The sequence below is a fragment of the Odocoileus virginianus genome, chromosome 13 (genome assembly GCF_023699985.2).
Source record: "Odocoileus virginianus isolate 20LAN1187 ecotype Illinois chromosome 13, Ovbor_1.2, whole genome shotgun sequence".
NCBI lineage: Eukaryota > Metazoa > Chordata > Mammalia > Artiodactyla > Cervidae > Odocoileus > Odocoileus virginianus.
This window is the reverse complement of record NC_069686.1, coordinates 28,460,030-28,472,247: the sequence shown is the minus strand read 5'-3', so window position 1 is coordinate 28,472,247 and position 12,218 is coordinate 28,460,030. Positions and strand designations below refer to the sequence as shown.

At 32.2% G+C, this 12,218-nt stretch overlaps 1 protein-coding gene across 9 annotated transcripts in view; it reads right to left on the bottom strand.

Moving 5' to 3' along the window:
• Positions 1 to 12,218, bottom strand: part of BAZ2B (bromodomain adjacent to zinc finger domain 2B) — a 407,867-nt gene that overhangs the window by 105,147 nt on the left and 290,502 nt on the right. For 7 of the 9 annotated variants that reach the window (XM_020880363.2, XM_020880366.2, XM_020880357.2 and 4 more), the window contains 5 exons: positions 6,567 to 7,167; positions 4,729 to 5,022; positions 3,481 to 3,541; positions 2,585 to 2,693; positions 2,218 to 2,319 (listed from right to left, as the gene is read on the bottom strand). In XM_020880363.2, coding sequence (XP_020736022.2) covers positions 2,218 to 2,319; positions 2,585 to 2,693; positions 3,481 to 3,541; positions 4,729 to 5,022; positions 6,567 to 7,167 — 1,167 coding nt within the window. The remainder of the gene's footprint in view (positions 1 to 2,217; positions 2,320 to 2,584; positions 2,694 to 3,480; positions 3,542 to 4,728; positions 5,023 to 6,566; positions 7,168 to 12,218) is intronic. The other 2 variants (XM_020880367.2, XM_020880369.2) reach the window with 1 other exon arrangement.

The window sequence follows — 12,218 nt, the reverse complement described above, 5'->3', positions numbered from 1 at the left end:
ACTATTTGAAAACAGTATCTCAAATTATATTTTATATCTTCTACAAAATTTAAGCCAATCAAAATTATTGCACATTAAGATACTTTAACAAAGATATGCAATCTTTATTCATTTTCACAGAAAATTACTATATAATTATATACATTTCTAATTAACCATATGCTTATACATATTGATCATACACTAAAAAAGTATGTTTCTTTAACTACACGCATCTCTAATGAAGTAAACTTATTTTGATTACTTACCTTTAATTGTTGTTCTCTAAAAGTATCCTGAAATAAAGCCAACTTAAATTTTTTAAGTTGAGAGAAGTATTCTCAAAATTGCTAATATTTTCCCTTAGCAGGCTGCTGAAATGTTGGCAACTTAACGTAGTCTCAATCTAATAATTTATCATATTTCCTTGACTGGAACTGACCCCTCAATAAGACAATATGCTTTGGAAAACACTGATTATGTTTAATAAAAAGTGAATGGATGTCAAAGAACATTCTGCTCTGCCTAATAAGGCTTCATAGATTGAGTCTAATTACCACTGATACAAAACTAAAGTCCTTTATGTACTGGATAGCAATTAGCCTTCCTCTCTAGAATAAAATTCTATTTAACTTAAAAATATAAAGATATCATTGGCATATTTAAATGAGATAAAGTTATATTAACATGAATGAAAAGATTAAAAAATGGGAATTTTTAAATAAAGTCATTATTGCCTTCTAATGTGTGTGACTTAAAAACTATTCTGCTATATATGAAGTGTATAAAATAATGCTGTAGTTCACTAAAATTCTAAGAATCTGGTAAGTTACACAGATTTTTAAGTTGAAAAAAGAAAAATCCTAGAATATATTTCTATAAACAAGTTAAACCTCAGATGAATTTGTTTTGGCATTTTAGAATTACTAGTAAAGAAACAAGTGGATGTGGACATAACTTTTTTCATAAAAAGTAGTGGATGACAATGGAAAATAGGTTACACAATGAATGTAAAAGATCACTTGTCAGAAATCTTGAGTTCAGTTAGGTTTCTACCTGGTTAAGATTGTGTAATCTTGGAAAACTCCCTTAATCTTTGAGCGCTCAAAATGAATGAATCTCTTGAAGAATTAGGAAGTAATTTTCTACTTCTATAACTACAAAATAAAGGGTAAGATAGTATGGAAAAACTTGCCTATTCATAATAGAAAATATTAATCACCAGAAGAAAATCTTTCTGGGCATTATAGTGGGAAAAAAGAAAAGTTCAATCAAGAAGGAAAATACCAACTTCAGTTGGCTGAGCATTTTAACCCTTTAAAACATTTTCATCCATATGATTTCATTTTAACTTCATCATCATTCTATGAGGCAGAAGAAAAATTATGATTGTCTCTATTCTGCAGATAAAGAAACTGAAGTAAAAGAGGGCATGATTTTGTTGTTTGAAATCATAAAACTATTTCATGGATTAACAAGAATCTAGATCTCCTCACTCCACAACTAGGACTTCTTTCAATGGAGCAAATAGAGGGAATAATAAGCACATGTAGCTGAGTCTAAGTATGGAATAAAGGCAAATCATTAAAGGAAACACAGGAAATGAGGTTTTAGTGGTAAGCTCTTTGTGGTGATTGGTGAAGTTATGTACTTAACCCTTAAATTCAAAGAGAGCTGTGGTGATATTTTCATAAATGTGTATAATTATTTAAAAATTCAATTTCTGCATAAAGGAGAAATTTCATTCATCCACTATTGTGGAATTCCCCCTAATGCCATCAAAAAATTATCACACTTGTGACAATGGATCATGTAGTATGGCATAATAAAATGGATAAGTTCCTCCCCAAAACTAAGGCATAGCTATCCTGTCTTAGACTGACTTTATAACAATTTTTTCCTATTCAAATTTTTTTTAATGTTTACCTTTCAGGGAACTAATGTTTTCCTATATTTCTCATGAACATGCAGATACTTCTATACCTGTATAAACTATCAAAATTAATGACAGAATTAACAAACGAGAAAAAGTTTACTTAAATTTGAAAAAAAAAAGTCAAAGCTCGTTATTGAAACACAGTATATTGAGGCCTTTTGAGTGTCTACCACAAAGTTATATGTATAGCTATAAGAATTAACTAACAAAAGGCAATGTTCCAGAGTGTAGTGAAATTTACTTCATTTAGGTTATGTTACTACTTTTTGGTTCAAAGACTGTACTTTTTAAAAAGTGGATACCTGCGGTCCATCTCTGGCTTCATAGAAGTCACCCACTCTTATTTTTGCACTGAAGCTGAAATTGTCCCTTGAGATATCCATTATTCCATTTCTGCTGAGATACTGAAAAAATCACATATTTTTCCACTTCAGGTTTTAATAATTACAACCCAGCTTTGATGTATAGCTATCTTCAGAACACTATGGTTTTGTATACTCTATTAAATGGCTATGGATTTAACAGGAGATCAATTTAGATTAAGCACATTCATTAGTCTCACATGAGAGAATATTTTGTGTTAAAGAACTTTGAGAAAGGAGTGTACTTTTTTCCCATAAGCAAGCTTAATAGGCACCAAATGTGTATTATTTGGTGAAAAGTATGTACCTTTATTACTTCAGGGTACTGCCTAAGTTTCTTTCCACATGGAGCATAATATGCTACTTCTCCTTGAAGGCGACCTCCAAAGTTTCTTATTCTTGTCTCTCTCTGCCAGCTACACATAATAGAAATGAGGGTTATAACATACTTAGTTTTAAGAAAACGTTTAAAAATAAAAATTAAAAAAATTTAAGAACACATGCTCTTTATACAACACAAAATATACAAAGAAAAATATAAACAGCCAGCCATACAATTCAGATACATTTACTATTAAAATAATGGAGATTTTTACTAAGTAATTCAACTAAAGTTAATCAAATTCAGTTTACAAATATTAAATATTAAAATTTTAAGAAATCACACTGGCATGACTTTGGGTATTTGGACATGTTCAGTAATGTGTCAGGGTGTACTGAATTTATATTTGAAAAGCTTTAAATGAGAAAAATGGAGCAAACTTGGCTCTCTGCTCTTTGGGGATCACGAACTTGCAGTGTGAAAATTCTCAGTTCCTATTCACCCATTTTAGCCAAACTCTGCTCAAATCTTTCAGTTTTACCTACAGTGGTCTTTACCATCCTTTAAATCTTCACAACAACTTCTGACACTCTTAACTGTGTCTGTGCTCTTTGCCAAATGATTTGCTCTTGCAACTTTTTCAATCACATTCCCACCTGGGTGCATATGATCCCATCCCAGCTCTACCATACCTAAACCCAGCAGTTAGGCTTAATTTTAGTTTCCTGATATATCAACCTCAGATATATCAGCTTTGCTCTTCTGCTTTAATAAATACTATGCAGTATATTCACTTCTGTTAGTAATAGTAGAGAATGAGAAATCAAAACATGCATAAATATGTGAGGCAAAAGCATAAAGATAAATCTTATTTTGCATACCCATATTCCAAAGGAATACGCAGTTCACGTTCATCTGTTACTCTTCTCCTTTTGGAAGTGCCTTCAAGAAAATTCAACCAGTTAACATAAAAGATTAATTTATATATATGAAAAATTTTTGATAGTTTTGAAACTTTTCTTCAAATAATGTGTCTGAATGACTTGAATTATTTAGTGTATTTCTACAGTTTGTACACTATTTTTAGATTATTTTTAAAAAAACACTGTATAAAGTAGAGGGTTTTTTTTCCTTTGGCCTGTATGACATAATAGCTAGTATTTATTTCTCTCTAATGAAAAGACGATGAAAGTAAAAAGGTAAAGCTTTCCTCTCATCTTGTTATTATGGAAATTGCTAAAGAAGTAGGAGGAAAATAGCAGATAGAGGTTTCAGGAAACTATGTACAGTTGTTTTCTTTGAAAATATGAGTTTTAAGATGTTGAAAAATTTCAACAGTTGGATCACACATTTAAAAATAATATAACTTCTATAGCCATATAAATCCATAGTCAAAAGCACTTTAATTAAAGTACAAAGAATAGGATTATAATTATATAGAAAATTTTTCATGACAAAGATCAAGCTTCACCAATACAAATGGATACATCTTAAATAAGTTGGATATCATATTGGTTCATGGCAAATGAAAACAAAACTAGGAATTTTCAAGAAAAGAGTGACATATGTAAAACAATATATTATTTTACAATACATGCTTATATTTTCTTAGTTATTGAATTGAGAATAGAGATTCATTTGAGAGTAATAATGCAAAACTTTTTAAAGAAGACTCTAATAGTTTATAAAAGATCAAATAGGAAAAAAGATATGGCATGTTAATAAAATACTACTACTACTCACTAATACAAATGACATTGGCTATGCGTTGGGCAGACATGCAATTGTATCTTAAGAAAAAAAGTGAGTTCATTTTTGTAAATTACCAAAAAAAAAAAAAAAAAAATCCAACTGTCGGTCAAATTCTAAATTCTAGAAGTATAAACTGAACATAAAAACAGGAGAGTATTTAAACTCAAGAGCTGCCATCAATCAGGTTTTTAAATTGGAAGCACAGAGAAAAAAATGCTAGTGAGTCATATCCTTTGAAAATACACACTGACCTTTCTCAGCCAACCTAAAATCTAGCCCTTGATTCCAATGAGATCATCCCCAGAACACTGTATAAATAAGAATTCTTGTTATGGTTTGATTTCTACTTCACAATAATAAAAATAAAGTGTAGGTACCAGAGTGTGGACTTGAAGTAAGTGTGGAAGAAGGTGTGCCAAGAAAAGCAGGTGACTGGGATTCAGAACATAAGGCAGCAGGAGCAGAGCCTGGGGCTTTTGCTATGTGGAGGTTACGAGGTGTTGAGTGAGCTGTGAGACTGATGGAAGGGCTTTTGACAGAGGAAGCTGTTTTATTCAGTTTCATTGAAGTTTTCTCTCCTTCAGTATCACTATCTGATTCATCTTGGTCTTTATCATCATCATCATCATCTTCTGATCCTTCTGTATCTGATTCTGAATTACTATCTGATTCTGGGAAGTAAAAGAAGCATTTGTATATTATAACTAGATAATCACCAACAGTTTGCAGTTTGTATCTAAATGGAATAGTTCAGGAATCAGCATTTGTGACTTGAGAACTCAAATGAGCAACTTTCCTGAAGAGTAAATGTAAAAATTACTTGAGCACAAGGTATGTAGGCCATAAATCCTTAAAATTCTTCATTAAAGCAACTGTTTTACTCAAATCATAAAACTTGAATCATAAAACAGTTCTTCTCACATGACACTATTCATATGATGAGTTTTCAAAATTATTTTCAATTTAATAAAGATAGAGGAAACAGAATTTTATTATTTAAATCAATAGATTTCAATAATCTGAGACGTACACAAGGTTCAGTATGCAGAAGAGAACTCTGGAACTATCATCATCCGTTCTTCTGGGTTTTGAGACAAAAAAAAACAATTTTGGTGGAGAGATACTTGGCTTTGGGGCTGCAGTTATTCTACTTGTCAAGCTTCTCAGGCTTCACAAAAGTATTACAGAAAAAACTGTGGGGAATAATTTAATGATTTAATAATTTAAGTTTGTGCTAGCAATGTAGTCCTATAAATTTGCATCACTCCTATAGACATGTAAAATCTAATTACACAAATGATACTAGGCCTGTATTTTAATGGTTCCCAGAACAACAGCTTCTGTGGAATTGTGTTTTGTGTAGTACTAGCTACCCACATCCAAGTTCATTATAAAAGTTACCTTTGAAAGCTATTAATACTATGTATCATGCAAAGTTGTGTTTATGGGAACCCTAGGAAAATATATTATTAGGAAAAGTTGTTCTTACCCTGAGCAAGTAGGTTGTTTTTACCTTATAGATATTTTTAAAATTGTATAATTGACTATATTTTCCTACTTATATTGGTAGATAGAAAATTTAAAATTGGATTCATGGCTGACCAGGAACAAATTCAAAAACTTTTATAATATGTATCTCATCTTTGTACTTAAATTTTAAACTATCTTATATTTTATATTTTCAATCTTCTGTGGAACAAGAAAGAGAGTTAAAGGGAAATAAAACAAGAAATTAAAAAAAAAAGAAATAATATCAGGGGTACTCTATATGTTATTAAATAAATTCTGTGGTGCTAAGAAATATTCATAGAGATTTAGGCTTTTTAGTATTTTCTGAATGACTGACTAAAATTTTGCCTTTCTTCAAAATATCCAGTGACACAATTTAACAAGTAGCAGAAGAGATGAAAAAGAAAGGACAAATGAGTGGTCATGAATTAAATGAAAATTAAGCAAGTTCCTCAAGTTCTTAATTCATGAATTACTTATATTCATTTTAAAGTTATTTGTTTAGTGTTAAATGAATAAGTTGAGAACTTAATTTAGGATTTTCAATCTCAATTATTCCTTTACTTTACCACTCAGAAAGGCACAGAGCTGCATGAAACAGTGAATGACAACAATTTCAAATCTCTGGATTTGAAGAACCTCTTTAAAATGTTTTGGTTCACATAGCATTTAGAGAAACACTTTAAACTTAAGAACAGAAAACAACCTGATTGGCTGTCATCAGAGTCATCATCTTCATCATCTTCCTCATCTTCATCATCTTCCTCTTCATCCTCATTGGAGTCTTCAGAATCTTTGCTACTAAGAATGTCTGAATCTGTTCCTCTAAACTGTTCCACTAAAGATTTTGCAGGATGAGAGTGATGCTGTGTTTTTACTGTGTTTACATTGTTGCTAACTGCTTTTTCCTTCCCTTGACTATGCAGTATGGGAGAGGGAGAGGGTATGACAGTTGTCTGATTGCCAGGGGTTCTTCTTCCACTTGTACTCAGATTTACAGGTGAGGAAAAAGGGGTGCTACTTGCAGTAGCAATGTTTTCATTAATCTTACTCTGCATTTTAGTTTTGGTAGTAAGTGCCAGAGGAGCTTCTTGAATGACACTTTGAATAACTCCATTTGGTTGGTGATTACCTAAAAGTGCATTTGTCAAGAATGGATTAGGGTTGCTGTTTTCTAATGTTTGTTTTGGATGTGCTGGTGAACTAGAGGTTGGTTTTGGATTTGACAAAGCTGCAATAACCTTCTTTAGGCTCTTAGATGACTCCTGTTTCTTTAACTGAGCTGGGAATGTCTGTTTATATTGTTCCTGTTGAAACATAAAGTAGAATACAAAATAATAATGTATCATAAGAATAAAGACTACTTTATTTGCCTTCTGTATCTAACAACAACTAATCATATACAAATTTAAATCATGATATTTAAGTGCTATAAACGTAGTAGAAGTAATGACTAGTTGATTGCTGAACCTTGGCTAGACATAATATATTTAAAAATTTAGTAAGTCTTTCCCCTTCAAAATATGTTTCCTTACTGCTTATTACTTATTACTGCAGTTCCATTTTTCTCAGTGACCCAAACTTGAAACCTTAAAAACATCTTTACTTTTATTTTTTTCAAGTCAGCCACATTAATACTATGTGTTTTGGATTCTTTCATTAAAATACTGCTCAAATTTAAGCCATACTATCACTTCTTACCCAACTCCCAATATATGCATATGCCAAGGGCAATTTTCTCATAAAATAATCTATATTTTATATTAGCTCTTTGGTTAAAACTTTTAGTGCCTTGTCCTCCACTGCCAACTTTATAAACCTTAAACACTTATATCTGATATTCAAATTACTTTTCAGGTAGACACTAACATACCTTCAGGTAGACACTAACATACCTCTGTAGTCCAACTGGACTATTGGCCATGTCCAGTGCATGTCATACAGTACTTTTATCGCCTCTACATTCTGTTACAATCATTTTCTTTGCATAAAATGTCTTCCTCTAATACATTTCAAGCTGATGAAACCCTGTTCACTATTCAAAATCCAACTCAAGATGTTTCCTATATTTGTCCCAGCCTAAAGCACTCATCTCTCCTATCCTTGAGCTCTTTTATGTCCCCACTGATAGTCTATCCTGTAGTTTTCTACAGTAACCATGATTTGAAGTTAGTAGAAAGGCTGGCTTAATGTTCTGTGGAATCTACTTTGGCGTGTCTTTAGCACATTAGCATTGGAAAGAATGTAGAAAACAGTTTAGAAAAAATTATACTTTTTTGGGAAAAATTCATTTGTAAACCATCAAACCAAAAAATTTACATCTGTAAATAGCAACAAAAATTTATTTGACTATCAGGATCTTCATGAAAAGAATAACATCATATGAATTTCATTAAACTTGTATAACTAAAATGTAAAAAAGAAAACTAAAGTAGAATGATTAAAATATCTGAAGTTGATAGAAATGGAAGTTAAATTTTGAAAGGTAAAATTCTGCAATGAAAATGGTTGCCTTGAAATTAAAATCAACAGTATTGTCAGCACTGGACATGGACTCTTAATATGCAAGTCAGCAAAGACTTGTGGTGGGTTATTTCATAAATATAAATGGAGATGGAATGCCACACAGAATGACTTACTAAATATTTTAAAGTACCAATACTAATAAGCATTAAGCAATTCCCATATAAACTTTTTTATCTTATTTAACTTATCTTAATGGTATTTGTTTAGAAAATTAAGTTAACTTTTTGTAAACAAAGACTGAAATATAATATTTGTACATAAGGCAATGCTTCACAAAGAGAAAGGGCTTCACTGGTATTTATTCAGTGAATAAAATATTGAATATTATACTATATAATTGTTTATCTTTTTAAAAAGAATTTTATAGCAAACTTTTACATAAAATATTTTAATATACTAAATTTTACTTAATATTTATATAAAACATAAATATTGCATAGTATATGAGTGTATATATATATATAATGTACTCAATATTTCATATTTTATATATATACTCATTTAAATTTTCAGCAGAAAAATTTAATGTATTTTCATTTCTTAGAACAAAATTTTGCATTCTAATAGGCGGTTAATATTTTTAATAGTCAGTTAATATTCCTTCCAAATATATAGGATCAAGAGTCATAAAATCAATAACTTTCCCCTTGATTTTATGTTTCATATTTTAATTTTATGAAATTGCTTCTTATTCTATAACTCTGAAGAATTAGTTCTCATATATTGACATCTGAAGGTGTTCTAAAATAACCAAAAAAGACTGTATTTTATCCCAAGACTAGTATCAGTTACTCTTTTACAGCAAATGTGTTATCCTTTTTGATATTAGGGGTGGGGCATTAAGTAGGAGGGGAGAAAAATGAGACCTGTATGGTAGCAAAAGTCTTGCTACTTCAATATACCCCTTGGGTGATTGGAGTATGAGAAGACAGAGGTGCAAAGTCTTGTCCTACCTCTAAGCTCTTGCTCCCCTAGTCTTTACCTGACTCTCTGGAGACCACAATAAGTCTTCTAGGCAAAACTCCTGGTCTTTATTACAATTAATGTGTACTGACTTAAATTAAATGTCTACAGTATAAGGTTTGAAAGGATCCAAAAATTAAATAACACTGAAGAAAATCATCAACTAGTGTGGAAAGCAGATACATGGAAGGGTGAAATAATGGAAACTGTCATAAGAAATCAAGCAAAATTCTAAATATATTAGACTGTCACATAAAGAAGGAAAGCTGATGTAAGAGAATTATAAAAATACCCTTTAACTCAATGCCTGCCTGCTCTCTGCTAAGTCACTTCAGTCATGTCCGACTCTTTGTGACCCTATGAACTATAGCCCACCAGACTCCTCTGTTCATGGGATTCTATAGGCAAGAATACTGGAGTGGGTTGCCATGCCCTTCTCCAGGGGATCTTCCTGACTCAGGGATTGAACCTGTGTTTCTTTTTTTTTTTTTATTTTTTCATTTATTTTTATTAGTTGGAGGCTAATTACTTTACAATATTGTAGTGGTTTTCGTCATACATTGAGAACCTGTGTTTCTTACGTCTCCTGCATTGCCAGGCAGGTTCTTTACCACTAGTGCCACCTGGTAAGACCTTAACTCAATTCTTGATACCAATAAATAGATAAAGTCATTCACAGTTGAATCTACTGTGAATATGCAGTCACATAAAACATTTCCCACTAACTACCATATCATTTCAGAAACACCAAATTATTTCACCTTTATCATGGGTTTTGAAATCAGAATGATCTTGGTTTAAAAATCTGTCTTCTCGTAACTTGTTATATGATGTTGAAAAGTGACTTAACCTCTCTGAGTCTTAGTTTCTTTAACTCACACAATTTTGTAAGGATTACATAAGATCACATGGGTAGAAAGTCTAGCTTGGCTACATTTATAAAGCAAATGTTTAATAAATGACTTTCTAATAGATGCCACATAAAAATATTTAAATAGGCATTTAAGAAACTCTTAAAAAATTAAGAAAACTTTCAAAATGCAAGTAACTATTGATGTGGCTCTTCATTTGTCTTAAACTGGAATATACATTCATGAAAAAATTAAAGTAACCAATGCAAAGTAATTTTTAACTTGCTTAACTTTTCAAAGAGAGTCAATAATGTGGTGCCAATAACTCCTAACAACTTATCAGTCCATTACAAGTTGTCATATGTGTGATATTTTGATATCACTCGTCATTCCATTTAGACTGGGGGCCTCCCTGTTGGCTCAGAGGGTAAAGCGTCTGCCTGCAATGTGGGAGACCCTATTGGTTGCACATTTGAATCACTTGGGATGCTTTTTAGACATGCAATATCTCAATCTCAACACAAAAGATTCTGATTTTAAATTGTTCTGAAATGGTTAGTTCTTTTTAAAAGTTTTCCAGGTGATTTTAATGTACACCTAGGCTTGAGAACTACTCATTTAGATTCTCAAAACAGTTCTATTTCCTCACTTTTCTTTGACTTGTTCTTAAATTCTTCCCTGATAGCTTAGTTGGGTAAAGAATCCGCCTGCAATGCAGGAGACCCTGGTTTGATTCCTGAGTTGGGAATATCTGCTGGAGAAGAGATAGGCTACCCACTCCAGTATTCCTGGGCTTCTCTTGTGGCTAGCTGGTAAACGTACTCCAGCATTCTGGCCTGGAGAATTCCATGGACTGTATAGCCCATGGGGTCGCAAAGAGTCAGACACGACTGAGCGACTTTCACTTTCACATCAAATTCTTCACTGTAAAAAACATATGGATACCATGGGGGAAGGGCAGGTGGGATGAACTGGGAGATTGGGATTGACACATATACATTAGTATGTATAAAATAGATAACTAATGCTGCTGCTGCTGCGGCTGCTAAGTCGCTTCAGTCATGTCTGACTCTGTGCGACCCCAGAGATGGCAGCCCACCAGGCTCCCCTGACCTTGGGATTGTCCAGGCAAGAACACTGGAGTGGGTTGCCATTTCCTTCTTCAGTGCGTGAAAGTGAAAAGTAAAAGTGAAGTCACTCAGTCCTGTCTGACTCCTAGCAACCCCATGGACTGCAGCCCACCAGGCTCCTCCATCCACGGGATTCTCCAGGCAAGAGTACTGGAGTGGGGTGCCATTGCTGTCTCTGGATAACTAATGAGAACCTACTATATAGCACAGGGAACTTTATGAACTCTGTGGTGACCTAAATGGGAAGGAAATCCAAAAAAGAGGAGATATATATATATATATATATATGTATAGCTGATTTACTTTGCTGTACAGCAGAAATTAACACAGCATTATAAATCAACTATAAACTCCAATAAAGATTAATTTAAAAAATAGAGTCAATGGACAAGAACATTGTGATTTTTTTTTTTTTTGGAGAAAGAGAGGCAGTGTATCATAGTGATTAAAAACAAGGACTCTAGTGTTACAGAGTCTAAGTTTGAAGTCCAGCTCCATCACCAACTAGCGTGTGATCTTGGGTGAGTTAAGTCATACGAATCTCAACTTGACAATATGAATATGTACATGATATTATTAGCGGCACTTACAGATGTCATTATCCAATAACTAAATACATATGCAGCACTTAAAATAATGAATGGTTGGCAAAACAGTAAGTCTTTTCCAATGATTAGGATGCCTAATGATGGTTTTTATAAACAAAAGTCAGGCGACTGTGTTCAAACAGAATATTTTTTGGTGAGTTCAAGAATAAAAAGCACTGATCATTTAATTACTAGAATTCTTCTGAACATATGACTGTAGACTATACAATAATATAAAATTAACAGCAAAAAAACAAATATGAAAAAATTTTCTGATGAGTGGTTCTGGTTTGTATAAGTA